This window comes from Diachasmimorpha longicaudata, chromosome 12 (genome assembly GCF_034640455.1).
Source record: "Diachasmimorpha longicaudata isolate KC_UGA_2023 chromosome 12, iyDiaLong2, whole genome shotgun sequence".
Taxonomy (NCBI): Eukaryota; Metazoa; Arthropoda; class Insecta; order Hymenoptera; family Braconidae; genus Diachasmimorpha; species Diachasmimorpha longicaudata.
The window spans coordinates 4,256,164-4,282,673 of record NC_087236.1 but is presented as its reverse complement, the minus strand read 5'-3'; the positions used below and the strand labels follow the sequence as shown (position 1 = coordinate 4,282,673).

The 26,510-nt window shown below is 37.6% G+C and overlaps 1 protein-coding gene across 1 annotated transcript; it reads left to right on the top strand.

The window, feature by feature from the left end:
- Positions 1 to 1,876: 1,876 nt before the first annotated feature.
- On the top strand, positions 1,877 to 24,849 carry LOC135167980 (homeobox protein Nkx-6.2). Its single transcript, XM_064131746.1, has 4 exons — positions 1,877 to 3,190; positions 4,784 to 4,894; positions 12,636 to 12,850; positions 22,152 to 24,849. Exons 1-4 carry the CDS (start codon positions 2,500 to 2,502, stop codon positions 22,347 to 22,349), a joined length of 1,215 nt encoding a protein of 404 aa, XP_063987816.1. The 5' UTR covers positions 1,877 to 2,499; the 3' UTR covers positions 22,350 to 24,849.
- The last annotated feature ends 1,661 nt before the right edge of the window (positions 24,850 to 26,510 follow it).

Here is a 26,510-nt window from a genome sequence, read left to right as displayed (position 1 = left end):
AAAGTTGCATCGACGTGACTTTCAAGGGACCGGCCATGCGAAGGGGGAGGGAGGGAGGGGGGGGGGATAGCCCGGTGTTACCGCTTCTCTCATTCAATTCACGAGCAAACGTTCGTATGAAACACACACTGTTACCCCTCACTCTAGACCCAATGGGGTGGAGGGTGAGAGGGGGGTGGGGTGGGGATGTATTCTTTACCTGCCAAGTTGTCGTTAATAAAGTTTGATGTTGCGGAAAATTAGGTCTCAATTACCCCCAGGCCTCATTATTGTTCATCTCCTCACTACACCGTACCCCTGAAACTTCCACACAACGGAATTGCAGTCTTTCTTTTGAGGATATAAAACGTAATAAGTGAAAGATCAACATGAGGGATGAAAAACATTCAATCCCCCCCCCGTGTCCCCCGATGCCGTCCTCTCACCCCTGATGACACGCTTTTATTACTGTAACTGAATTCAATTGGAAATCATGGACAAATGGAATCTAATATGCAAGGCAATATGTGACGTTCAATTGTCAGTGAATTTGTCACATTTGTATACGTAATTATGATTGTATTTTATTGATTTATTGAATTATAACATATGTTGATGATGAAAAAAAAGATTTTTATGTTTAAAAATTTTTTTTTCATTGAAAAACTTTTTTTTTTTTGTTAAAAATTTCAATTTTTGGTTGAAGAAAATGGATGAGGTTTTGCTCGGATTATTATTCCAGAAGAATTATTTATTTGAATTAAATTTTGTTTATTAGAAGTTAGAAAAAATGAGAATTAGAAAAAATTATAAAAAATAGTTATTGCAGAGGAATTGACTTGTAAGAAGTATTTATTTATTAAAAATTCTATTTCTTCGGTGTTGTCATTCCCAAGAACAACCACCTTAGCTTTAAATTATGATAATCACACTACTCTAGAAGATGACCATTCACTACGTGACCTTGAACGAACTCCACTAATCATTATTTCGTTTTTAAAAATTTCCAATATTTTCCACAATAACAATTTCGACAAATCATTATCATCCAACGCCCACAATAACTGCAGGACTTATCTCCAGGTAATTACCACCCTAATCATATTCCAGAACCACAACTGACACTTCAAACTCGACCAGAATCCTCCCCTAATTACTCCCCTCCATAAATAAAAAAATCAAAAAATAAATTCCCCTATAAACGAATATCCAAAAAAAAAAATTTCCTCCCCGAGTGACTCTCCCCTCAAAATAGACCTCCGACCGACCAAATCACCGGTTCATCTTCAAAAATTCCCCACCCCCCAGACCAATTCATCCATAACATCCTAAGTAGATACCCACTAGCCATGTCCAGCCCGTTAGAATCACTTTACCCTCTCGCATTCAGCCAAAAGTAGTAAACCCCGTCGGAGTGTGCGCACATATCTCCCTCCCTCCCTCACCCCACCCCTACCCCTCCACACCGCCCACCCACCCACAAAGAGGTCCGAGAGTTGCCCATTTACCTCATCCCCGTTGGAAAGCGGTTCCACTGGGTAGTGGTGGGTGTACGGGCGCGTCTCTTGTTTTATTCAGTCGGGATCATAAATTACGAGTTTAAACACACAATGAAAGACGCTTAACAAGAAGCTAACGCGAGATTGAGAGGACACGCCCAATGTGAAGCGAATTGAGAACTTCCGGTGTAGCAGGATATTTTCCCCACCAATGGGATTTCACGTTGGCCACGCCTACTGTAGTAGATGGTCACCCCAACACAACCAGAATCCATTCTCTCCCCCCCCCCCTCCACCCCGTCAAATGGACCAAGAGATGATAGAAAGAGAGAGAAATGATCTTCTTTCCCCCCTTTTCTATTCACCAGAATGTGGTATTCCCAGACTGGTAACGCCTACTCTTCCAGCAGTTGAGGGAAGTGAGATAGATTGAGTCTTTGGTTGGTAGAAGGAAGAGCAGAAGGGGGAGATGGAAAACAGACTCACTCAACTAAACTGAAGAGAGAGAGGGGTGAGAGAAGGGGGAGGAAATATCATCTCACCAAGGATGCAAACGATCCTGAACATTCGACTCAGTGTTGTCCAGCCACGAGCACCTAAAAACCAAACTCTCAATAACCATCAAGGACATCAATTGTGAAGTGAATAGGAACATATTGATATGAATCGTAACAGTTCAAGTGGATGATGGTGAAGTGATTCTGCGATTGGATATATAATTAACAAGTTGATTTGTCGGGACCTAAAGGTGGTCGTGGTAATCACGAATCCAAATAGTTTGTTGATAATTACGAGGAGTCTAGATCTCCAGATCGTCTGGGATTGGGTAATTTGGTGACAAGTTGATGCGATGACATTGCGGTTGAATTGCCAAAGGATTTGATTGTAAACTCGTGGTAGCATCCCCATTGACAGTTGGACTGTCACTCGTAGTTGTCTTCTTTAGTCAGTCGAGTTAATAAAAAGTTCTGCAATTGATCTGGTGACAAATTTCATTTGAAATTATTATGCGCGTAGCGAGATGGTGTGCTCCGTGACTAGTGCTGAGGAAATCCGTGACAGCGGTGCTACAGAGACCGAAAGATTGAAGGATACGTCTCAGCTCGTTGGCACTGGATTACTGATTGACAGTATGTCATCGCTTAGTGATTCACATCGTCGTAATGGTCACATTGATGCTGGTGATAGGAGTTCATCAGCTGGTTCATCCCTGGGATCATGTTCACCACCACCAGCATCAAGTCATTCACCACCACCACCAAGACCACCATGGCTCCATGATTTTCATGCAGCAGCATCACCGCATGTTCTACAGTTTCTGAATCTCAGTGCTGGTGCTGGAGGAATGCTGGGGAGTCAGCCGTTGGCTGCATTGCACTCGATGGCTGAGAGGAGTCATCAGCAGAATCAGCATCTTCAGGTGCAGCAGGGACTGCAGAGGCAGCAGCAGATGCATTTGCCGGGTGGTACTGTATCAACACCACCACAGGGACAATCGTCACCTACTGGGAGTGGAAAGCATAGTCCAGCTACGTCGATTACGTCCGTCGGTAGTAATCCACATGGTATTGATAATATTCTGTCAAGACCAGCTGCTGCACATCCACAGGCACCAGTATCTGCTGCACATGCATTGGCACCAGCATCAACTCATCCACAGCATCTCACGGCTCCGAGATATGCTATGCATGCGGGATTCACCGCATCTACGGGTAGGGTTTCACTGATGTTGAATTGTCTGCAAGATATGAGTGATGGGGATTTGGAAAAAAATGACAGAGAATTGTTACGGTGATAGGAAGATGATGATGATGAAGTTTTAACGAATGGAGTTGGACGGAGGGTAGAGTTGGCTCCGGATCACCAAGTGATCATTCCTTGGGAGATGAATTCAGCATTGAGGGGCCTTATTTCCTTTTCCTCCTCTCAAGTGAACCCCTGGTTACCTGTTAACCAGATAATACATTTTTGGTCATGTTGAACTCTATGATTCGGTGATGGCAGACAGGAATCCCACGTCGCTGAGGTTACGCAGCTGGAACTTTGCCAAGTTGGCTATTCAAAAAGTGTGGGACTGTCTTTCCGAAATCATATGACAATATCACATGATCATTTTTGGGAGTTAGATAAATTCTGAGGGATTGAATGCCTTTAGAATGCCAACAAATTAAATGCCACCTTCAGCTGAATTCTTGTCATCCAACTTTTTGTCTTTCAGTTCCGAAGAGAAGAGATTCTTGCGTTCGGCTTTCCTAAATATGATTCCACACGTTGGATCAATCAATCAATAATTAGCTAATAATGATCGTCTCCGGTACAACCTGAGTCGAATTGAACGTTCTTGACCTTTTCCGGAGAGAAAAATCTGACAATTTTTGATCGTATGATTAGTGTTGTCTTACTATCTTGACACACACTCCAGGCGTGACAAAAATTACTATGCCGCATAGTAAACTTTATCGTCTTAGAAAAACTTGTATATCGACTTCATAAAAATTCAAAGTTGCCAACATTCGGCGCTCATCCTTAACCAATCGCAATGAGTTACCAAAAAATTGTTGAGTCGCACAGGAAAAATTAAAAGAGGCCCAATAAAATGAACTGACCCAGATAGGAATTTTTAAAAAATTCCTATCGATTTTTTATTGACCCTCAAATAGTGCTGTTTAGTAAATTTCATATAGAGCCTCGATTCTGGTACCCGGCACAGTAATTTTTCAGATTCTCTCTCCGTGGAGTCTTTGACTCTCCAGGTTCCCATCATGACAAGTCCCTCCACCACTGGAACACGACCGGAACTTCTTGGAACGGTTCCGTGAGACTTCCTGGTATCTCCTACCAAGAATCCTCGTCTAAGCCACTGCTTCCTTTATTCGTAATCCTAGATCCTGATGCGCTTGATCCCAATGACAATCAGCGATGATGATGATCATCAAAGTGTCCATAGCTTCCATACCTTTTCACCCATTTATCCAATTCAGAATCTAGTGAACCATCCTAACAGGAGATGATGAATGGCCGACAGTCGGCCGACATTTGGCCAATGTTGGCCGACAGTCGGCCGACTGTTGGCCGACTGTCATCGTCATCTCCTGTTAGAGCAACACCGATAGATCAGCACATCATCATCGGGTCATGATTACCAGGTTCCTCTGATTGATTCTGACTGTTGAATCTCTCCAATCTCGTCAATCTCCTGTTCACCCCAGGTCCACCCGTGATTAGACTCCTCCATATTTTATTTCAACAACTTGATGACTGTCGAGTGTTTTACAAGCCAGATTTTATTGCAGAGTTTCTTTCAGGTCTCGGGCAGTTTCAGCAGAGGACAGAGGCCCGTCATCCCGCGGTTTATTGGCCCGGTCTTCAGGGACTCGTCAGCGATCCTCTAGCGTGGCGGGCCAGGTTGCACTCATGTGAGTACATTTTCTTTCTCAATTCCAGTCTTCTGGAGAAAAGGGCGGGGGCGATTTCTTGTAAGACAAGAAACTGAATGTGTACATTGGGGGATTAAGACAACCATGAAACCGCGTGTAAATCGTACCGAAATTGCACGGCAACACGTGACACTGAGACGCCCTCACTTCCCTACTTCCCCACCCTCTCCAAAAGCATAGATCATGCCGACGGTGTGCCACATGTGGCGGATTGGTAGAGATGAGGAAAAATATTCCCGGGAATAGAAGAATTCAAATCCACAGTTGTTCCATGTGCTAACGCATCGGTTTTTGTCATTAAAAATTGGAAAAAAAATTATAAACAACAATTAATAGGTAAAATTCGCGGATAGTTTGGGGATAATTATTGGATTATGGATAGGGATTGTCTCAATAATATAAAAACGATTTAATTATCAACTTTAATTATTTATTATCGTCGTGGGATGATGGTGTGATATTATGGTCTGATGTCTCCAGATCAATTGACTTTTAATTACCAAAGATTTGGCAGTCTAGACCCATTTGACAAAAGACCCTTGTTCATTAATTCCTTTCTGTTTCTTCTCTGGTTTTATTTATTAAAAACATTCTAAACATTTCGATATTGTTTGGAGAAAAATTATAAAAACTATAACATACTGAGGTGAACTGAAAAACAGCTATAGATAGATTCATTTTTGTCCACACATATCAAGCATTGTCAATAACAATATTAAAAAACGTCTGAGTGAAATCAAAATTGTCCTGAATTCGGAATGAAAAACTGATTAAACACTTTAATTAGTATTTAACACGAAAATTTCTATTTTATTTAGATTTTAGTGCACGATATCTTGATTCAATTCTGTAATTCAATCCCACAGCTCTCGCCGTCGGTCATAAATTTATTATTAAACATTAATTTTAAGACTTTGATAATACGCGAACCTATAATTATATTTTTCATAATAATAATAAAAAATCGGTCTTAAATATCGAAAAAATTCCCACAATTTGAGGAATTTCTTGTGATTTAGCAGTGAAAATCAATAAAAAAAATGTAGTGATTAGAATTATTTATTTATCTCTGCATTTTGTATCGTTTAGTCGGAATAAATTCAACTTCCGAGTTTTTCCGGAATGTTCACGGAATAATTTTTAAATTTAATATTAATATTCTCCCGGGAACGTTTTATCCTATTTGACGCTTCGACGTATCGAAAGGCAATTGCGTTGATTTTCCCCCTCGTTCCATCAATGGAGGAGGAAAATCAGGTTGAATTGAATGAAATCGTCCACACGATCATCGAAAACCATCAACATCCACCCCAACAGATAAAAAGAAAAATCCAAAGATGTAAGTTCTTCATCTCTTCGTACGCCACATGTGTGCATGACCGCGGAGGGGTGATTGAGCTTATCGTGGTGGTGAATTTTTTTTCAACAGTGGAAAAAAAACCCCTCGGGTTTTTCTTTTTCCCCGAGAACAAGGGGGTGCTGAACGCCAACGGGTGACGCCCTCTGTTCGCCGTCGGATCCCTGATCGCATTGAATATTATGAGCCGTTTTATTCAATATGTTCAAATTTTTCGATGGATAGAAATTCATTTCAATATTATTAACGATGGCCTAATTAAAATTGCAAATAAAAATTAGAAGCGGATCAATCGTGATTAACAAATGACTGGAAAATCGTTTGATAAATTTGGAATTTGATTTTCAATTCTTAATTTATATTTTTATTAATTGTCACTCGATTGTCTTCGGTTGTTCTTTAAAATATATTTTATATTTTCAAAATCACTTGAATTCTAGAATTTTTCATGGAACTTTAAGTTTCAGTATAACGTAAAAATACACATAATTATTAACTAATTAGACATTTCCTGTTATCGTTGATATAGCGGTAATTATTATTTATATTAAATTCATTTTCTATTGGATAATTTGACCTCAAATTGAATCAAAAAAATTTACAATATGGATAACCCAACTGCAACACTTTCTTCATTTGAAAAAAATTCTTTCAACCCTCTCTCTCCCTCAGTAGACGATTTATTTCCGAATTCCCCATTTCCTAGCACAAGCAACAAACTATAAGAAAAAACTGCTAATTACTTTGAATTATTTTATGCCAACTGACCATTTACTTCATCGAAATATTTATTTATCCATGCAATCCTTTATTTCTAAAATCCAGTAATTCCATGACAATTTTAATTATGTTTAAATTGACATTAATTATATTGTTCTACCACATGATCATGTTCATTATAACTTTGAGTGAACTCCTGCAATAATTATGAGCCTTAAATAATTCATCAAAATTCTTTCCTCAAGACAATCAAAAATTTAGAAAAACAAAATAATTATTAATAAAACTGAGTCAGTGTCACATAGAAAATACTCATCCTCTAGCGTAATATAATTGTCGTAATTTAAACCCACCTCAAAATACAATTTTGAAAAATAAATACTTCTCCGACGTAAACGGATCTTTGGAAAAAATAATTTATTTCCATGCAGTAATTTGCAAACGAAACAGACTTAAATTATATAAAAATAATTTTTCAATATTTAAAGTCCTGTAAGTTAACAATTTGGCATTAAATCGAAAGTATAAATAAATCTTATGTACAGTTATCAGCACTTTAAATAATAAAAAAGAAAAAGCAAAAAAAACCCTCTCTCTTTCTCTTTCTCGCAGAACAACTAGATAATTAAAAAAATAAAATAATAATACTCAACATTTATTGATTCATCAATTTTAAAGTTATTTTGAATTTGTGAAACACGAGTGAATGACGAGTTATGTTGTGGTCAGATTAAAACGCGAATAAACTTGGTAATACCTGACCCAAGACTATCCATCAAAATCCAACGATATAGAGACTCAGATACCTAATGTACCAGAGAAACAGAGACAGTATGAGTGAGGAATACATAGTTCAGCACACGTGGATGATACGTTTCGAGTTATATATTTTATCCTCGTGGAGGTAGTGCCTCTCATCCTGGATGTGCCTCGTGAGGCCGGAACGATCGCCACGGGAGCTGGCTATTTATGCCCTTATACACCCATGGAATCCATCTATAAAACTCTTCCTCCCTCTCGTCGAGCATAAACGCTCGTGGATACACGGATATAAAACTATCATCTCTTCTTCTTCATTCCACCCCTGCTTCGCACTTTGATATCCTCGACAGAATCGTGTTATGACTCTGGACTTGCTGACGCGACTGCTCCACAGCTTCTGGTCGGCGATTTAATTTTCCACCGTTCGATCCACTCACATAACTGTTTATCTTATTTTTTTACGTTGCAAACGCTGTCATCGAGTTCAATAAATAAATAATATTTTCAGGTGGAGAAATTATTGTTTATACCGCGAAATAAATGAGTACACAATCAATTTAGGAGGAATTGGTCGGGTCATTTGTGCTTTCGTTCTTCGTAAAAAAATTACGAGCTTTTTTACAGGTAAAGGTGAGGGGGGAGTTTTGGAAAATTATGGAAAATGAGGGAGAAGTGATGGACAGGAGGAGCACTAAAATATTTCATCAGGAAAATTTGACGCGCGTTGAAGTCAAGATCGAGTGTTTGATAAGTGTATGATTACGATTATGTGATAGTGTAATAAATCGATAATAATCGATTGAATTATTAGTTCGTCGGGAACAATTACGTTACAATTTTGTGTTTCCCTCTATTGGATTATGGATAGGGATTGTCTCAATAATATAAAAACGATTTAACTATTAACTTTAATTATTTATTACCGCCATGGTATGATGGTATGATATTATGGTATGATGTCTCCAGATCAACTGACTCCTAGTGACCAAAGATCACACTCTAGACCCATTTGACAAAAGGCCCTTGTTCATTAATTCCTTTCTGTTTCTTCTCTGGTTCTATTTATTAAAAACATTCTAAACATTTCGATATTATTTAGAGAAAAATTATAAAAACTATAACATACTGAGAAGGACTGAAAACAGCTATATACAGACGATTCATTTTTGTCCACACATATCAAGCACTCTCAATATCCTCGATAATGTACCTAAAAATTCACTCGACACTTCAGATTTTTTTTCTTAATTAATTAATTAATCAACAGAATTTCTGCAAAAATAGGAAATTTTTCTCGTTATTTTTTCTGAATATTTCTCTCTGTCTTACACTACTCGTTTTACTGGTTTCATCATTGTTATTATTATTATTATTATTCAAGCATTTCTGACCACATAAAGCTCGATATTCACAGATATTTCATCTTCCATAAGTAGTGGACATTTATATGAATTGTTTATCATTATAATATTAAATCTGGGTCAAGTCATTGTTCAGTTTAGTTGTTTTGAGGAACATTTACGAAAAAATTCTTTGATTATTAAGAAAAGAATTTCAATTTAGTTTGATTAGAGAGTTCTATTGGGTTCTGCATCTGAATAAAAAGTTTATTGTAGATAAATTTGATGAAGACTTGATAGATTCGCATCCCCTCGCAGCAGTCGCACAATAGAATACAATTCCCGGGCAAAAGACATTGAACGCATTTGGTAGAGCTAAAAAGGACATCCCGACAGGGTTTGGAGATACCCAGGAATATATATGCGCCTAGGATGTGGTAAGCAGCTCGTTAGAACCCTCTCCGCCGACTGGCCATTATTGCCTCGTTCCGTATTCCGTTACAAATTGCTTTATTAAATTAAAGTCCCACCAGGGCCGCACACACACACAGAACTGCCCACATTAGACTCAACTGTATTCAGGTCTTAATTGCAGATGACCGTATTTCGGATTAATTCATTTTCTCGCGTGAGCTTTCGTGATTTGGATGATCTTGAAACGAATGATCATGAAAAAATGAAACGTTTGACGAATTTTCGAAAGGTCATTGCAACAAAAGAAAAATAATCCAACGGAAAATAGTTGTTGCCCTTAAAAAATAAATTTATATTGTCAATGGAAGATTTAAACAAATTTGGATAAAATTATGTATAAGAATATTTTTTAAAAATGTCTCATAATCGAAATGTTAATCTTTAAATGTCTTCTGATATAGAAAAATTATTTTTCACTAAAAATCTTCCAAAATTCTTCAGATTATTTTTTTCATCTCAATTTCAACCAATCAAATGGTGGCATTTCCCGTCACGTGGTACAAGTAAAACGGTTTTACTTCGCATATTTTTCGAATATTTTCCTGTTTGTTGCTGAGCAATGAAAATATCTGATGAACAATTTGTACGCGTTTCAAACCCCAAAAGTGTCATTAGAAAAAATCAAGTTCAGAGACTTTACCTCGACATGAGCTGATTTGGAGGAGAATCCTTGGAGATTATTGATTAAAAAAATTTTAAAAATGTTCCTGATAATACGGTGAAGACGAAAGCCACAATTTGGAAACAATTCTCTGCATTTTGTGGATCATACCACATGACGTGAAATGCTACACATTTAATTCCTTGAAATTGGAATCCTCGACCTTCAAAATTAATCGGATATCAGTCTTGGGGTATTACCACTGAAAATTCATCGAAAGACCCCCAGAAGATCTCCCCAGTGACCCTAAAAAATTATTTCGTCCATTTATAAGACACTATCTTCCCAAAATGTTCGAAATTTTTCTTCCAAAAAAATATTCAGCAGAAGCTCTCCTTCAAACATATCTCCAGCCCATAATCGTCTTCCAAAAATTCTCCAAAGAATTTCTCAACATCGCCTCAAAATCTTAAATCCCCCAAAGATCTTCCAACGACCCTTCCAAAGATTTCCAAAAAATCCTCGACACAGAAATTTTTTTCCACCAATCCTCATTCAAATCACGTAAATAATTAAATATTTAGCAATCCAATAAACCGATTGATCCCCAATTACCAGTTCAATCATTGACTTCTGTCCACTGTTCTCATGGGGAGGGGGTGGGGGTTGATTGCCAATAGAGAATCAAGTTATAGATCCACTCTGAGAGCACCAAATGGTTCGACTAAATCCTTCGGAGTGAACAGTTCATGAGCGTAAATTGTCCTGCCACAAATTGCGGATATAAATGTAGTAGACTGGGCGAATACATAATGTGCTTTTGGTAGGAATACATTATCACACGTCCCCTCCCCCCATTCCCCCGCGAGTTCAACGTATCGTGGCCATCGAGGGCTTTTACGTTTAATTTTCATGCGGATAACCTCTCATCAATTATAAATAATTACATGGATATTGTAACCGTTATTCATCTTTTATTGAATATTTATCGCGATTCAAACGTTATGAACGAATTAATCTCTGTTTTTCTTGATCCCTTTATATTCAGAATGGTAAAACCTTGATAGCAGTAGCACGTGCGAGTGAAGTATCAAATGGATGGGGAATTTATGATTTTATTTTTCATGTTGAGTTGAATTTTCAAATTGAGAAGATTTGAATACATTTCAAATTTTCATCATTCAATTCTGAATCTAATTGAGAGTGAAAAATTCCCATCAATCGTGAGTGATCAACGTTATTGGCATTATTTAAACATTGTTTAGTAATGGATAAATAATGTAAATTATTTAAGCTGTTGAAAACGTTATTTGTGGATGAGATGTTGAGTTCTGGTGGAATTTTGAAGATGAAATAGTTTGACATTTTTCAGAAGACGATTTTGGGGGAAAATTTGTTCAATTGTCTTCAATTGTTAATGAAAAAATAGAAAATTGTTAGTGAGTCAGTGGATGCATTGCGTGTCTCGTGATTAATATTTCTTTTGATTCGGTTTTTAAATAAATTAATTGCCGTGCACATCAATTTTTAAGTCAATATGATTTATGAATGAACTAATTAATGTACTAAAAAAAATAATTATTTGTTTAGAATTGAAAAATCGCGATTTAATAAAAAAAATATAATGTTAATAAATATATAGAGCTCTAGATTTTGGTACTATTTTCAATTTACCAGGACTCTCCTCCCCTTCCGAGCAATTTTTCATCCCTCCAGACTCCTACACCCTCTCCCCCTTCATTAGGAAATGAATCTTTTTACAAGATTTTCATCAATTTTTCATTTAACCTTAAATAAAAAATGATAGATCTTCAAATTGATGGCACAGTATTGATAGGATCTTTTATGTGTGAGTAAAAGATATTATATTCCAATATTTTAGGGTCCGGTATAGCAATTGCTATACCGGACCCTAAACAATAGCAATTGCTATTGCAGTGAGAAAAGTCTGTGAGAAATTAATTTTTCAGACTTTTTATTTCGTTTAATATTTTCAGGGATATTTCAAAAACAGATATTTTCCAACTCGACTATTCAGTCAAAAATACAGAAGATATTGTGGATGAAAAATACCGAGTTTATTATACTACCCCGCAAATATTCCTGAGCTCCTATAACAACGTTACAAGGATTTTATGGAGGCATATTCTCCCAGGGCTCCCACTTGGCCACTACAGCTTAATCCAACGTTGAATTCCTTCTCACTTTTATCGTACACAAGCTTTCTCCACAACTTTTGTAAGCAAACCAACCCTCTTTCGCCCAACTGCTGGCGTAATTACATTTTTTTTAATTAGCACATTTCCAACACTACTGGATTATTATCTGTCTCGTAACAACCATCGTGGCGTCCTGATTTTCCACGATTTTTATGAATTCTCTTCTTCATAATGTTAAAGATTAAAATGCCAAAATATGGAGACTACTTTTCTTCGTTTAATTAATCGTTAATATTCTGTCATTCAGTATCACAGCAGCTGGGATGTCAACAATCTATGGCAGGAGCAGCGGGTGGAGCTGGTAGTGATCACGATAATGGGAAGAAAAAGCACACGAGGCCGACCTTCAGTGGACAGCAAATTTTTGCGTTAGAAAAAACGTTTGAACAGACCAAATATCTCGCTGGGCCCGAGAGGGCCAAGTTGGCATATGCATTAGGAATGTCTGAGTCACAAGTCAAGGTCAGTCAAACATTTACAATTCTGAGTAGAAAAATATTTATCTATTTGAGAATCTTGGATTGTGGATGGGGATTGTCTCAATAATATAAAAACGATTTAACTATTATCGACTGACTCTCAGTGACCAAAGATTTGACACTCTAGACCCATTTGGCAAAAGACTCTTGTTCATTAATTCTTCTCTGGTTTTATTTATTAAAATCATTCTAAACATTTTGATATTGTTTAGAGAAAAATTATGAAAATTATAACACACTGAGATGGACTGAAAACAGCTATAGACAGATGATTCATTTTTGTTCACACATATCAAGCATTCTCAAGAGAGATTTATCATAGATCCTCAGAAGAATCATGAAAAAATCTTCGAAAAACCTCCCTGGTGACCCCAAAAAAATTTTTAAAAGACAATTGTTGTTTAAAAATATGTTAACAAGAGAGAACTCTTTGAGAATCATTTTATTTTTTAATTCTTTCAATTCTAAATTATGAATATTTAATATCGTTTCTCTTCAAAGTGAAGGTCAGACGTCAATTATCATCGGAAAAAAATATTCTTTCGAAACTCCGGCTCCCAAAACACTAAAAGACAATCCAATTGATTTACCCTCATCATCTTTCCAACATTAAAAAAAAAACAACAGAAAAATGTACGAATTCACCCTCATCCCTAACTTGGCAACCGCGACGCCACCCCCGCCCATCCAGTGGTCGTATTGTCCATGTCCCTATAGCTCACCCCGTTTTCATTTCCCAACTCCCTCCCCCAGCTTTTCCCCGTTTGAAAACCACCCACCGCACACACCAGCCCCCATATTTCCCTCTTTCCGCTCACTCACTCACGTTTCTCTCAGTGTTGCGCTGTCATTGGCTCGTTCCATGCCCGCCATATTTACATTTTTATTGAAAGCTATAAGTCTGCATTGGGTTTGAGTGATGGTGAAAAAGGGGGATGAGCGAACGAATGCGCGACGGACACGCGGTTTTATATACATGTATATAGGTATAAATGCCCAAAGGGTGGGGTGAAAAAAATTTTTAACGAAGTGAGATAGAAAAGTGAAGGATATCTGGAACTCACGAGAAGGGAGGGGGGAGGAGGAGGGATATTCAATTACCTTGGATTTTCTCCTGGAAAAGTGTGCGATTCGCTTCAGGGCCATATAAAGCATCGTTCACGCGACCGAGATTACCTTCATAGGATATACGAAAACTCGTCACAGTGACGCTTCGAGCATTTTTACAGTAAAATGGATTTTCCAATGGAAGTTATCAATTCTTTAATAAACGCGAGAATTAATTTATATATTTGTATTATATGTTATTATTATAATATATAATGCATATAATATATAATATATAATATAGATTATATACTTGATTTTTATTGCCGTTAGACGGTCCTCATAAGTCTAGAGATGTAATCAGCCTTCCGGCCATTTTACAGATTATATAATATATATGATAATATATATAATATATTATATTATATAATCTGTATAATCTGAAGCCGATGAGCTAGCCAAAGACGAGTGCTGGAGGCCCTCTCGGAGGGAAGTGGAGCACGTAGGCGTGCACACTGACTTTGTGAAGGACCTAGTCAAGGAACGTGGGGACAGGAGGATTGTGGTTAGATGGGACTCGGAAACGGGCGCCAGACACACAAAATCCCTCTTGGAAAGACCCACTAGGAAGATTGCAGAAGCTCTGTTGGGCCTAAACAGGGCTAAGCTCCGAGCTATAGTGGGGTTTATCACTGGACACTGGCCCCTGGCTCTGTACCTATCGAAAATAGGCAAAGGGACTGACCCCCTGAGCAATAGATGCGGGTTAACGGAGGAGGATCCTCTTCACCTATGCACAAGATGCAGCGGACTCGATGAAGTCAGATGGAAGGTTTTCGGGCCCGCTTGCACAGATATACATGTCGACAGGGACGGTATCAAGGGAATCTACGAATTTGCGCGTTGGGCACAGATACTCGAGACCATCGACTAGACGGCTGCCTAAGGCGGACTGTAAAATGGTCGAAAGGCTGATTACACTTCTGGACTAATGAGGACCGTCTAACGGCAATAAAGTCAATATATATATTTATTTATTTATAATAGTAAATAATAAGTTTAAAAAACTAATTGCAACAGTCAAAGGTCACTCATCTCTTCTTGCCACGTCGCTACTAACACAATACATAACGTACACTACCAAATGCATTCCACATAATATATTATATACCTCACATCATACATAATACATTACACATGATTAATTTTTTCTCAACTCAAAACCCTCTCATTTCCCAAATTAACTCTTCCTCCCCAAATCAGAAAATCCCAGCTACAATACATCGTCCTGCGCACACGTCCTCCTTAACAACCGTTTACCCCGAAAAACAGATTCAGAAATCACTGTCTCACCCCCTCCTCCCCCACCCTCACCATTTAATGTTCCAAGCTGAGAGGCTAGTTAGGGAGTGTCAAAGTGCCGTGACGGAAGTGAAAATCCCATCCCCCGCCACACCAAAGACCATATTGAGAGGGTGAGCAGGAGCAACGGGTGGAGGTAAAAGGGGGTGGCAGTTGTTTACGGCGGGGTAATCTGCTCGTCGACGTATACCAATATCGATGACGTCAATTAATACTCGAGGTACAATTCCAAACCAGCTCTCCTCTACTCGTCGTTTTAACGTTTCCCTTCGGCTATAGGTATGCACGTGATATTCCTCGGCCATTCCCCAAGCCTCCCATTTTCCTCACCCTCCCACCCTCTTCCTCCCACATGTATCATCATGGTGGGATAACGTATACTGGGAAATGGCATGGCACGGGGGTGGCATACCGTGGTGTGATAAATCACGCCAGCAGGCGGTGTTTCCCTTCATTCACCCGGTTCCACCACACACCACACACACACACACGAACCCAACAAACCCAGTGGTTGTTGGAGAACGAGAATTCGGGTATACGAGGCTCGTCTCCAGTGTTACCCCCATCCACTTTCGTCTCGCATACACCCATTTGTGCACCTCATGCACTTGACTCCATAATGTCCGCATTGCGTTCTTCAATTATTGGTACATCATTTTTCGTGAAAATGAGAAAATTTTTACGGGATTCGATGGGTTGTATGGAAGGTTGGTGGGGTTATTAATTGGGGGATGATTTTTATGAGGTGGATATTATGTCGAGGGGTGTCATGAATTTCAATTTGTCATTTGGGGTTGTGAGGATTTTTTTTTCTTTCCGGAAAATTCCGGAGTTTTTCTTGAGATTAGAGTTTCGAGCAAATCTATTCCTTTTGCGTTTTCTGTGTTTTGGGGGTAGTTTTGTTTGTTGTATATTTTGGTGGATGAAATTATGGAAATTCAAGATGACAACCACCGCTTTTAGGTGCATTTTAGCTGGAAAAATTAGACTTGGAGGGGTAATTTTTGGGATTAAAGTAACCTTCCTCCCTCGATTAACCCCCTGGAGGTCGGACTTTTATCGGAAATTTCTTTCGAGGTATAATATCGTTTCGAAAATATTAAATTGAAATTTATTCTCGTGAGAACAGAATCATAATTCTAGCGGAGCAGAGATAAATCGAAAACAGCGAAAAACACCAAAAAGAATGAGTGGCCCTCTCACTGGAATATATCGATCGTTTCAACATCATATATACACACAGATTCCCACCCCACTACCAAAGGATAACGTATAGACGCGTGGAAAGTTATAACGCTGTATGGAATATGTGTGCAGGTGAATGACAGAAGGTATAGTCGTGCGATAATACGATTCTCTGTATTCCGCTCTCGTCGCGGCGCCCCATATCGATATGTTTCCACTCTCCTACTATTCGAGAGGGCGGTATCCAAACCTACCACTCGCACCGCACGATATATAAAAAAAACGCGAGGTTCACTGGTGAAGGAGAAAAAGCCGAGACGATCAAGCCGCTTCTGAGATCAAATGGCTTCAGCGATTCGTGTTATCCCCTCAATATTATAGTTTTATATCCGGGAAAATTTTTATTCCCCTACGCATTTTGTACTGTAACGGGGCTAGACGAATTTCTCTATCCGGGGATAACTTCATTATTTTGAAATCTTCAACGATTTTTCAATTCCCACGTATTGGATTTTAATTGGAAGCCAGGTTAACGAAAAATATACGATATAAGTAAGAGCAGTTTTATTTTATGATTATGTGTTGACACTTCGAGAGCAGTCGACGAACTGACAAACGATCTTGAAATCTCAAAAACCAAAGTATCGTCATCATGCTTTCTTTCTTTCCATGAACAAAGATTTCTTTATATCATTTAATAAACATAAACTGGAGTTTTCGTCGTAAGACCACACAGACGGCCTCTCCAGGAACCAATGACCTCATAGTATTAATATAAACTTATAAAGGTCTGTAATGTGATCGTATTGTTTTTGCTCTTTTCCACATAAGGAAAACGAATCTTAATCGAAATACTAAAAAATGAATAATGCTTTAAATAATGAATAACCCTCAACTGTCATGTCACTCCGAAGTTACGAGAGTCTCCGTTAGAGGCGTAGTAGATGGCGTTTAGCGGAGGGTAGGTAAGCACCTATACTCCTAGGAGCTGTAATGTATCTCGGTGGCGTCCGGTCTTATAATATTTAACCTATCGTCCTCAAACCAGTCGGATAGGAAGCGCTTTCCGCGCCTCAGTAACGAAAATATAAACTCACACATGACGAAGAGTTACCGATTGCGAAAGTGATTGGAAAAATTGAGGGGGTGATGTAACTTTTCACGGTAAAAATTACGGAACGATACGAAAAATTTATCGATTCGTAAATTTTGGTCATAATTAGTTCAATAAAAAATCCATAACCCTCCCTAAAAATTACGTAACTCATTACGAATTATTTACAGAACTTTCGCGTTTTTTTACTGCGCGAAAAATTCCCTAGAGAAATTTCATCTGAGACACTTGACAGTATCGTCTTCAATATTGATTTAAAAAATAGAATAACACATTGTTAACCGTGGAAATCGACCATTTGCCCTCAACAATTGTACAAAAACCCCATAAAAATATTCATCCCCTCGATATTTTCCATCCTGAGGAATTTATGTTCCATGGCAATGAAATCGTACGGTGTTGGAATAAAAACCGATGGGGAAACGATCCGGAAAAGGCTTCAACCCCCTCCTCCCCCTCCTGCTGTGCGCTTTAAACGTCATTTCAACACAGGTCATCGGTCACCCATATCCTCAATACTCAAATGCATCACACTGCACCTTTTATCCTCCCTGTCTCTTTTTATTAATCCGGGGGTGTAAAAAATTGTGGCATAAAAAACACGAGATAAATCACTGATAGTGAAACAATAGCAATAAATTTTTAAAAATCAAAATAAAAAATGAATAAACCGCCCAATATGCGCAATTTTTTTATTCAACATAAATCCACCGACTATCAATTGGGATCGGATTGTTATCTAATTTAGTGGTGGGGGTGAGGGGCGGGTGCGGCCAAAATACGCGTTAAAAGCGTTCGAGGTCTCGTGGTTTTATACTCCAGCTTTAGAGGGCAATGTTACGGGCTTAGATAATCTTGATTTAATAAATCTAACAGTTGTGCACCGGTTTTTAGGGGGTGGTAGGGTAGGGGGGTGCAGTGCGTGGCTGTAGGGGATGGTGGTACCCCCTTCGGGCGAGAAACGACAACGCGTGCGTAACTAATACGCAGTTGGGGTAAAAAAAAAACCGCACATTTAATCCGAAGCGCAGGGGCTGCTGACACCCAGAGGCGATCTCTTTGAGGACTATTTTTCTGGATTAAGGGATGGATGAGTGGAATCGGTACAGTTTCGGTGATGTCATCTGATGGATGATTGAATGTTGGGAAATTAATTGGGGTCTCAAGTTCGATGAAAAAGAGAATGAAGAATAGTGAGAGTCTGTTGGGGTTTTATAAAGTGGGGAGTGCGCTGAAAATATTCAGTTAAAATTAATTATTTGGTACCTGATTGAGGGGAAATACGTAATGAGGTTGGGGAACATCTGATGGAACTGGTGGGAATTTTTTTGGAACATTTGGTGAATTTTTTTTGCTGAATATTTTTTGTTTGGGAGTTTTTTGGTTTTAATTTTGTGAAAAATAAATCGTAAGGTGTAAACGTTCCTTTACCGAACTATTCCATTTAGTTTATAATTAAATATAGAGTCGTATTCGAATAGTAAATAAAAAATAAAAAATAGAAAATATTGAATTGAATTAAAATTGAATTCTTTGTTTAGTTTAATTATTTCCTAATTTTTTATCAATATTTGTAGGTCAATATCTTGTGTGTTAAATATAATACACATAAAATATAATATATAATGTATTTATAATTATTATAAATCATTATTTATGTACAAGATATTTTTAAAATCATTTTATATTAAATTTGGCGACAGTCGACTCAATTAATTTCTTCTAATAACATCGATTAAATAATTTTAGTCACCAAAATTTATAATATTTCTGCATAATACAGTGACGGAGGTATTCAATTAATCTCAATATTGCATTGAATAGTTTTTCACTGGTTGAATTGAGGTTGATGAAGCGCATTGGCCGAGTAGTACTCTCAGAATGGCGATAAATCTCGACGGATTTTCGCCCAGTCGACGCGGTATGGTCGGGCTATTGGACGACTATATGTACGCATTTCTCTCCCTCACACTCATCGGCATTCGCAGCTCTTCAGAAGGGGTGGGTTATGTGTTTGTGTTTATATATGTGGGACGCAGTTGCGGTACGATGTTTCGTGTTTCGAGTAACGCGCAGTAAACCCGATACATCAAGCTACGTTATTAGCTGGCCACGCCACAAATCTCTGGGTCGTGTGATGGTGGGGGTGTGAGAAAACCTTATTCAACTGCTTCCAGAATTCACATTAACTTCATCAATTTATTTGGAGTAATTAATCGCGAGAAAAGTGCGCAGAAGAACCTCTCTCTTTGGGGCATACATATATGCCCCATTAATTATTATTATTTATTATTAATTATTATTATGAACCCAAACCTGACAATTTATTGTCCTTAAAAGGATTTACTAGAAATATTCAGAAAGGAAATTATCCTTCGATATTGGATAATGATAGGAATTGTTTTAATAATATAAAAACTATTGAACTATTAACTTTAATTATTTATTATTGTCATGGTATGATGGTATGATATTATGATATGATGTCTCCAGATTAATTGACTCTTAGTGACCAAAGATTTTACACTCTAGACCCATTTGACAAAAGGTCCTTGTTCATTAATTCCTTTCTGTTTCTCTTCTGGTTCTATTTATTAAAATAATTCTAAACATTTCGATATTGTTTAGAGAAAAACTATAAAAATTATAACATATTGAGATGGTCTGAAAACACCTATAGACAGACGATTCATTTATGTCCACACATATCAAGCACTCTCAATACTCAAAAATCTAAAAAATTAATTATCTCTGGTCGAAATCATCAATTAAATAATATTAAAATATCAGTTAAATAATACTAAAAATATCGAACAATATTCGAAACATTCTTCCAAAGATTTCCCAAACACATTCCAAAGCCACATATTTTTCTGCGCCCTTTCCACCCCCGAAAATCTAAAAAAACCCTAAAAATTATAATTCAGAAAATAAAACTCCACTCTCATTGTCAATCATAAACAACTAAAAAAATAAAATCCAACCCACCAATCTTCATACTCAGATTACCCTATCCTTAACCCCCCTCGCCTCCCCTCAGCCCCACGATTCTTTTGTTAGAAGAAAGGCCCAGGGATACACTCTCCGCTTTCTCCTTCACCGGAGTGTTTTAATTTTCATCCGAGCAGCTATTAACTTTTACGAGTAGCCGTTTACTTTTTAATCCGTTTAGCTCTCGACGAGCTGAAACGCTTATATCTTTAATTCAACCTCTCGGCAAGCGTCGAGCGGTTGAATACAGGAGAAAAAGATGGTGGTGAGGGTGGAGGGTTGGGGTTTTACAGTACAAGAGGAAGTGTATGGACTGGGTGAGCTAGTGAAGCAAGACCGAGTGGCGTCGGCCATCGAGAAAACTCTGGGGTTGGAGGGGGGAGGTGGATGACGGGAGGGAAAGCAAAGTGCTGTCGGTATACACAGCGAAATGAGGGGGAGGAGTGAAGGGGAAATAGGGGGGAGGGGGTGGTTTGTGGGTGCAATCGGTACGGTGGCGACTCCCCTGACGCCCGTTACGTTAATTAAATACATTGTTGCGGGGACACAGTCACTCCCAGTATGTACCCTCGTGCTTTATAGGTGTGAAGGGCACCTATCCCCTCCACCACTCCCTAAAACCACTCACCGTTGCCTCAGGGGATTTTTTTTCTTTGTTTTGATGATTTTTAGGGGATTTTTTTGGGTTTAATTCACGTGATTTAAATTGATTTCGATTTAAACGATAAAATTTGAGGTTTTTTGAGTGGAATGTCCTAGGGGTTGATCAGTGAAGGGCACGTAGACCCTCCACAAGCTGTTTAAAATATTCAATGTTTTTTCAGGGGATTTTTTTCTTTTTTTTGATGATTTTTAGGGGATTTTTTGGGTTTAATACACGCGATTTCTAGTTGAGCCATAAATTTTCAATCGCGGTGTCTGACCTCCGCGGGTCTTACCTACTGCGGTGCATGGATAAACAGTATCCGAAATCCGCGCATCAAAAAAATTCCAAAATGAACTTAAATTTTAATGTAATATAAATGAAAAATTACGCTCTGTTCCATAAAAATTCAGTGTAGTTTTAGGAACAACAATTAGACATAAGTGAGGCATTATTTACCCTAACAAAAACACTATCTTCCAAAACAAAAATAGCATTTGATTTTTATATATCAAAAATTTATGAAAATACTCGCTTACCGAACAAAACAGTAGTTTTCACCAAAAAACCTGCACCAGTTGTGTATGAACGGTACCTTATCCCCTTAACAATCTCCATCTCCACCTAAAAACAACATTAAAATAAAATTAAGTGAATACAATTTTTAGTCTTCACCAATGGCATCAGAAAAAATTCAAAGACAAATTTCAATTTTTCAAAAAAAAAACTAAAAAACTACGTTCTGTTCCACTATAAAAATTCCAGTAATTGTGATTAGAAAATTTGAGTAATTCCCCCTCCCCTCCAGTTTTCCTCTTCTCCTTTCGTTTGGGTTCCCCCAGGTCTCTGAGATTTTTTTCAATCTTCGCTGAACCTGTGGATAACTAAATTATAAATTAAATTATATTATAAATTAAATAAGTATAATTTTTGTAATTTCAGGTATGGTTTCAAAACAGAAGGACCAAATGGAGGAAGAAACATGCAGCCGAGATGGCAACCGCCAAGAGACGACAGGAGGAGGTTGAGGGGGTAGTTGGGGAGAATGAGGATGGGTGCAGTGACGGTGAGACTGAGACGAGCGGTGAGACAGCCGCCAAGAGGCTCAGACGTGAGCTGGAGCAGCAGTACGGACCGTGAGGAAAGATGAGGCACGGGGGTGGAAGGCGTGGCCATGGACTATAGGGGCGGTTACGTTGTGTAGGGCGCGAGGGTGCACTGGGCGTTCAGTGAGGGTGAGCTACCGTTGGTATTCCCCTCTGGACGGAGAGGAATTGCCGAACGAGAGGGAAAACCGAGCCCTTTTTTTTCAAAACGTTGATACTACCCTCACCCCCTCCCTTAAGTTCCGTTTTATTCCGGTCTTTTTATTTTCTATTTTCATCCCTCTCGACCTGTCTCTCATCCCGGTGGATTTTTACGCGCGATACTGCCGGCGAAAAAGGCCAATGACGGGGAAAATCTGCCGCAAAATCATCGCGAAGTCAGTGCAATAATTATTTCTTTCGTACGTTTCGATTTTTTAAGAGGGGGAGGGGTGGAATGGTAAATTTTTTAGTTGGTCTAGGGGATGAATTTGGAGGATGGAATATTTTCAAGGGAAATTTTTTGATTTGACGGAGAGAAATATTTAGGAAAAATTGCGTAACTATTAACGTTAGATAATTCAGAAACGAGCGAAATTTTGAAATATTTTTTGGCGGGAACGGACGAGAATAATTTCGAAATGGCCTGTAAGTTGTCTGGGCCTCGTCAAGTTTAATTGCAAGTCCCAGAACTATTGCAGCTCGGATAAATGTATTGGGGATATTTTTTAAGTTTTTTTTGGTACTGACTGAATATTTCTCTTCGTGTAATGAAATTTCTATTTTTTTTTGGTTTAAAAAATTTAATGGGAATCAAATCTCATGGGAAGTTGAAAAAATTCTGCAGATTTTGCTCCAGAAGTCTTCAAGTTTTTGTAGAAAATTGAGTTCATCAAATAAAATGTTTTTTTCTACATATTTTGTATTATTGCGGATTTTTGTATTATATCCGCAAATATTCAGTATTTGCGGATAATGAGTAATTATTTTGAGTGAAATATGATTGGAAAATAATTTCGTACTAATGCCCTACTGGGCTCATTCGATACAAAAATTCCGTTGACAAATTTTTAGTAAAAAAATATTTCTTCTTCGAAAACTTGAAAAGAGTGAAATTTAATTCTAAATTTAAAAAATACTAAAAATCTCACTCCACAAATTTTCCACCAAAAAAAATCTCAATCATTTCCTCGTTTACTTAAATCAATAAACAACGGTTGAGTTCAATTAAATCATTAATTTTCATAACATTTAACTCAGAAATAATGAACAAAAAAATCACGTTCGAAAACTTGAAGACAATTAATCCAATTTTCATTGTTATTTCATCAAAATTACTTAATTAACACTTTAATTTTTATTTTTTAATTTCTATCAAATGAAAATTGTTTCCTCTATCCCCGTCAACGACACCAGTGAAAGAATTATTATTAAAATCCAGAATAAAATTTTAATTTACCTCCCAACAACTTCCCTTATTTCATTCGATCTCGTCAAGTTTTCCTCTAAAATTATCTTGACATAATTAAATTGTGTTCTACCCAAAAAACGGACCGATTGTTACATAATTTGGGTAGTCCATCAAATTTCTTCCTTCAACTGAAGAAAAAAAAAAAACACTTGTATATTCTGTAGATAAAAATGATAACCGTGATTGTGATATTTGGCGTTTTAAATGCAACCCTTGATGTAAGTAGACGTAGGCAACAGTTGTAATATTAATAATGATCTCGCGCAAGGAAAACAAATTATTCTACTGATTGTTTTTTTGGAGGAACAAAAACCCAACAAGTATTATTACTGAATCGTACACGCTGAGAAAATGTTTTTCATGGTGAGTGAAAACGATAGATTATACACGAAGAGAAAAGCCTGAAAAATTACTGAACCGGTGACTAAAATCGAGGTGCAAAATGGTAAAAAACAGAAATGTATTTTCCTCACATATAAAAATTCCTACCACTACCGTAAATTTTTTAATCAATTTTGTAATTAATGATATGTGGCTTCATAAAATCTACTAAACAACACCATAAAATTTGAAGGTCAACCATTATTTATTTGAGATTAAATAAAAAATTGCTAGAAATTTTTTAAAAATTCCTATCTGGGTCAGTTCATGTTATTGGGCCTTCCCCGAGGTCGATACAGAAGTTTTCCTAAGCCGATAAATAAATTTTACTATGCGACATAGTAATTTTTCTCAGGTCTGCAGTTTGCGCCGAAATTATGAGGCGACACAGTAATTTCTATCGAAATCACGGGATTAAAATTGTTGGATTATTCTCTTCGTGTACCTGTATAGCTCGACCTGCACCGAAGGTCGACGTAAAATATTGAGAGAATGGGCTAAACTCATTATTTATATATCCAACTGTACAGTAACATTCGTTTAACACCATTGGGCTATGAAATTTTAGCGACAATCTGTATAAAAGAATTACAAGGAATTTAAGATTAATGAAATAAAGACACTGTATAAATTATACATAAATGTTACTCATCGCTTGTGTATTATATCTCTGATTTAATAAATGGCATGATATCCAATCATATCCGTCTGGAGTTATTGTCCCATTACATTTAACAATTGAAACACCTTTCCCGAAGACGCAGGAAAAAGATTTATTTTCGTTACTGAGGCGCGGAAAGCGCTTCCTACCCGACTGGTTTGAGGACGATAGGTTAAATATTATAAGACCGGACGCCACCGAGATACATTACAGCTCCTAGGAGAATAGGTGCTTACCTACCCTCCGCTAAACGCCATCTACTACGCCTCTAACGGAGACTCTCGTAACTTCGAAGTCACATGACAGTTGAGGGTTATTCATTATTTAAAGCATTATTCATTTTTTAGTATTTCGATTAAGATTCGTTTTCCTTATGTTGAAAAGAGCAAAAACAATACGATCACATTACAGACCTTTATAAGTTTATATTAATACTATGAGGTCATTGGTTCCTGGAGAGGCCGTCTGTGTGGTCTTACGACGAAAACTCCAGTTTATGTTTATTAAATGATATAAAGAAATCTTTGTTCATGGAAAGAAAGAAAGCATGATGACGATACTTTGGTTTTTGAGATTTCAAGATCGTTTGTCAGTTCGTCGACTGCTCTCGAAGTGTCAACACATAATCATAAAATAAAACTGCTCTTACTTATATCGTATATTTTTCATTAACCTGGCTTCCAATTAAAATCTAATACCTTCGTTTATATTGTTTATGGTTATATATTTTTCCAAAGAATAAATGGTTTTTAATTAGGTCTATTTTTGTCATTCAGTGGGGGTTACCACTGAACCCCCCCCCCCCTTCCCCCCACCCGGAGTAAAAATTTCAGCAATAATTACCCGAAAGTCCCGGAATATTCACTTAACAAACGCCAATTTTTCTCCAACATAATGTGAAAGAAATCTCGTTTCGTAGTGAAGAGACAAATTTTTTTTATTCAAAAAAAAACCGTCACGTCAATATTTTCCCTCTCACTGTCCTCATAAATATGATTAATATGTAACGGTTTGTTTTTCTTTTTCCCGAAAAAAAACTGACATCACATGGACATCTCCCCCGTCGAAAAAAATTAAGTAAACGACTAAAAATCACTTGACAATTGTCCCTGAAAAAAAAATTCTATTTTCTCAACTGTCCTGTTGCTGTCATCACGATGTCCCTCACGGATGTCCGCACCAGGGGGGGAAGAAAAAATCAGAATTTCCCCCAAAACGACCGGGTGATTGTCGTCGCTAGTTTCCGAAACTCCCTCCGAGTAATATGAATAAAACAAAAATTCTATTTTGAGATTGGGTGTCACGTGACTGTATTCGTGGCACTTGATGGAGCGATCTGAGAGTACGAGATGGGAGAGAACGAAGGGAGACCCATTCAATTCATCGGAAACGAATATCCAGGTTCCCCTCTCATCACTTTCGGTGTTTAACCACCATTCTGACTGTCCCTTTTCTGACATCAGTAAAGTCGCTACTGATTAAATGCCACCGACGTGCCAATTGCTTGGGAGTGAATCCGAACATTTCTTCTATTCCCGTATCAATCGATCGGGGGATATTCGTCGATTTTTGTTTTTCGAGGACATAAAATTAATTTAGAGGAGAAATTTTTTTTTAACAAATTTCAAGTGTTCAGTTCTGAATGTTGGATTTTTCATTAACTAAATATAAATACATATTTATTTATATATATATTTATTTAT

Bases quoted from the DNA above. Each gene is read 5' to 3' on its own strand.
- LOC135167980 (XM_064131746.1), top strand. From the start codon at position 2,500: ATGGTGTGCTCCGTGACTAGTGCTGAGGAAATCCGTGACAGCGGTGCT. The intron at 4,895-12,635 runs GTGAGTACATTT...TCTGTCATTCAG, and splicing joins GCGGGCCAGGTTGCACTCAT to TATCACAGCAGCTGGGATGT. The intron at 12,851-22,151 runs GTCAGTCAAACA...TTGTAATTTCAG, and splicing joins TGTCTGAGTCACAAGTCAAG to GTATGGTTTCAAAACAGAAG.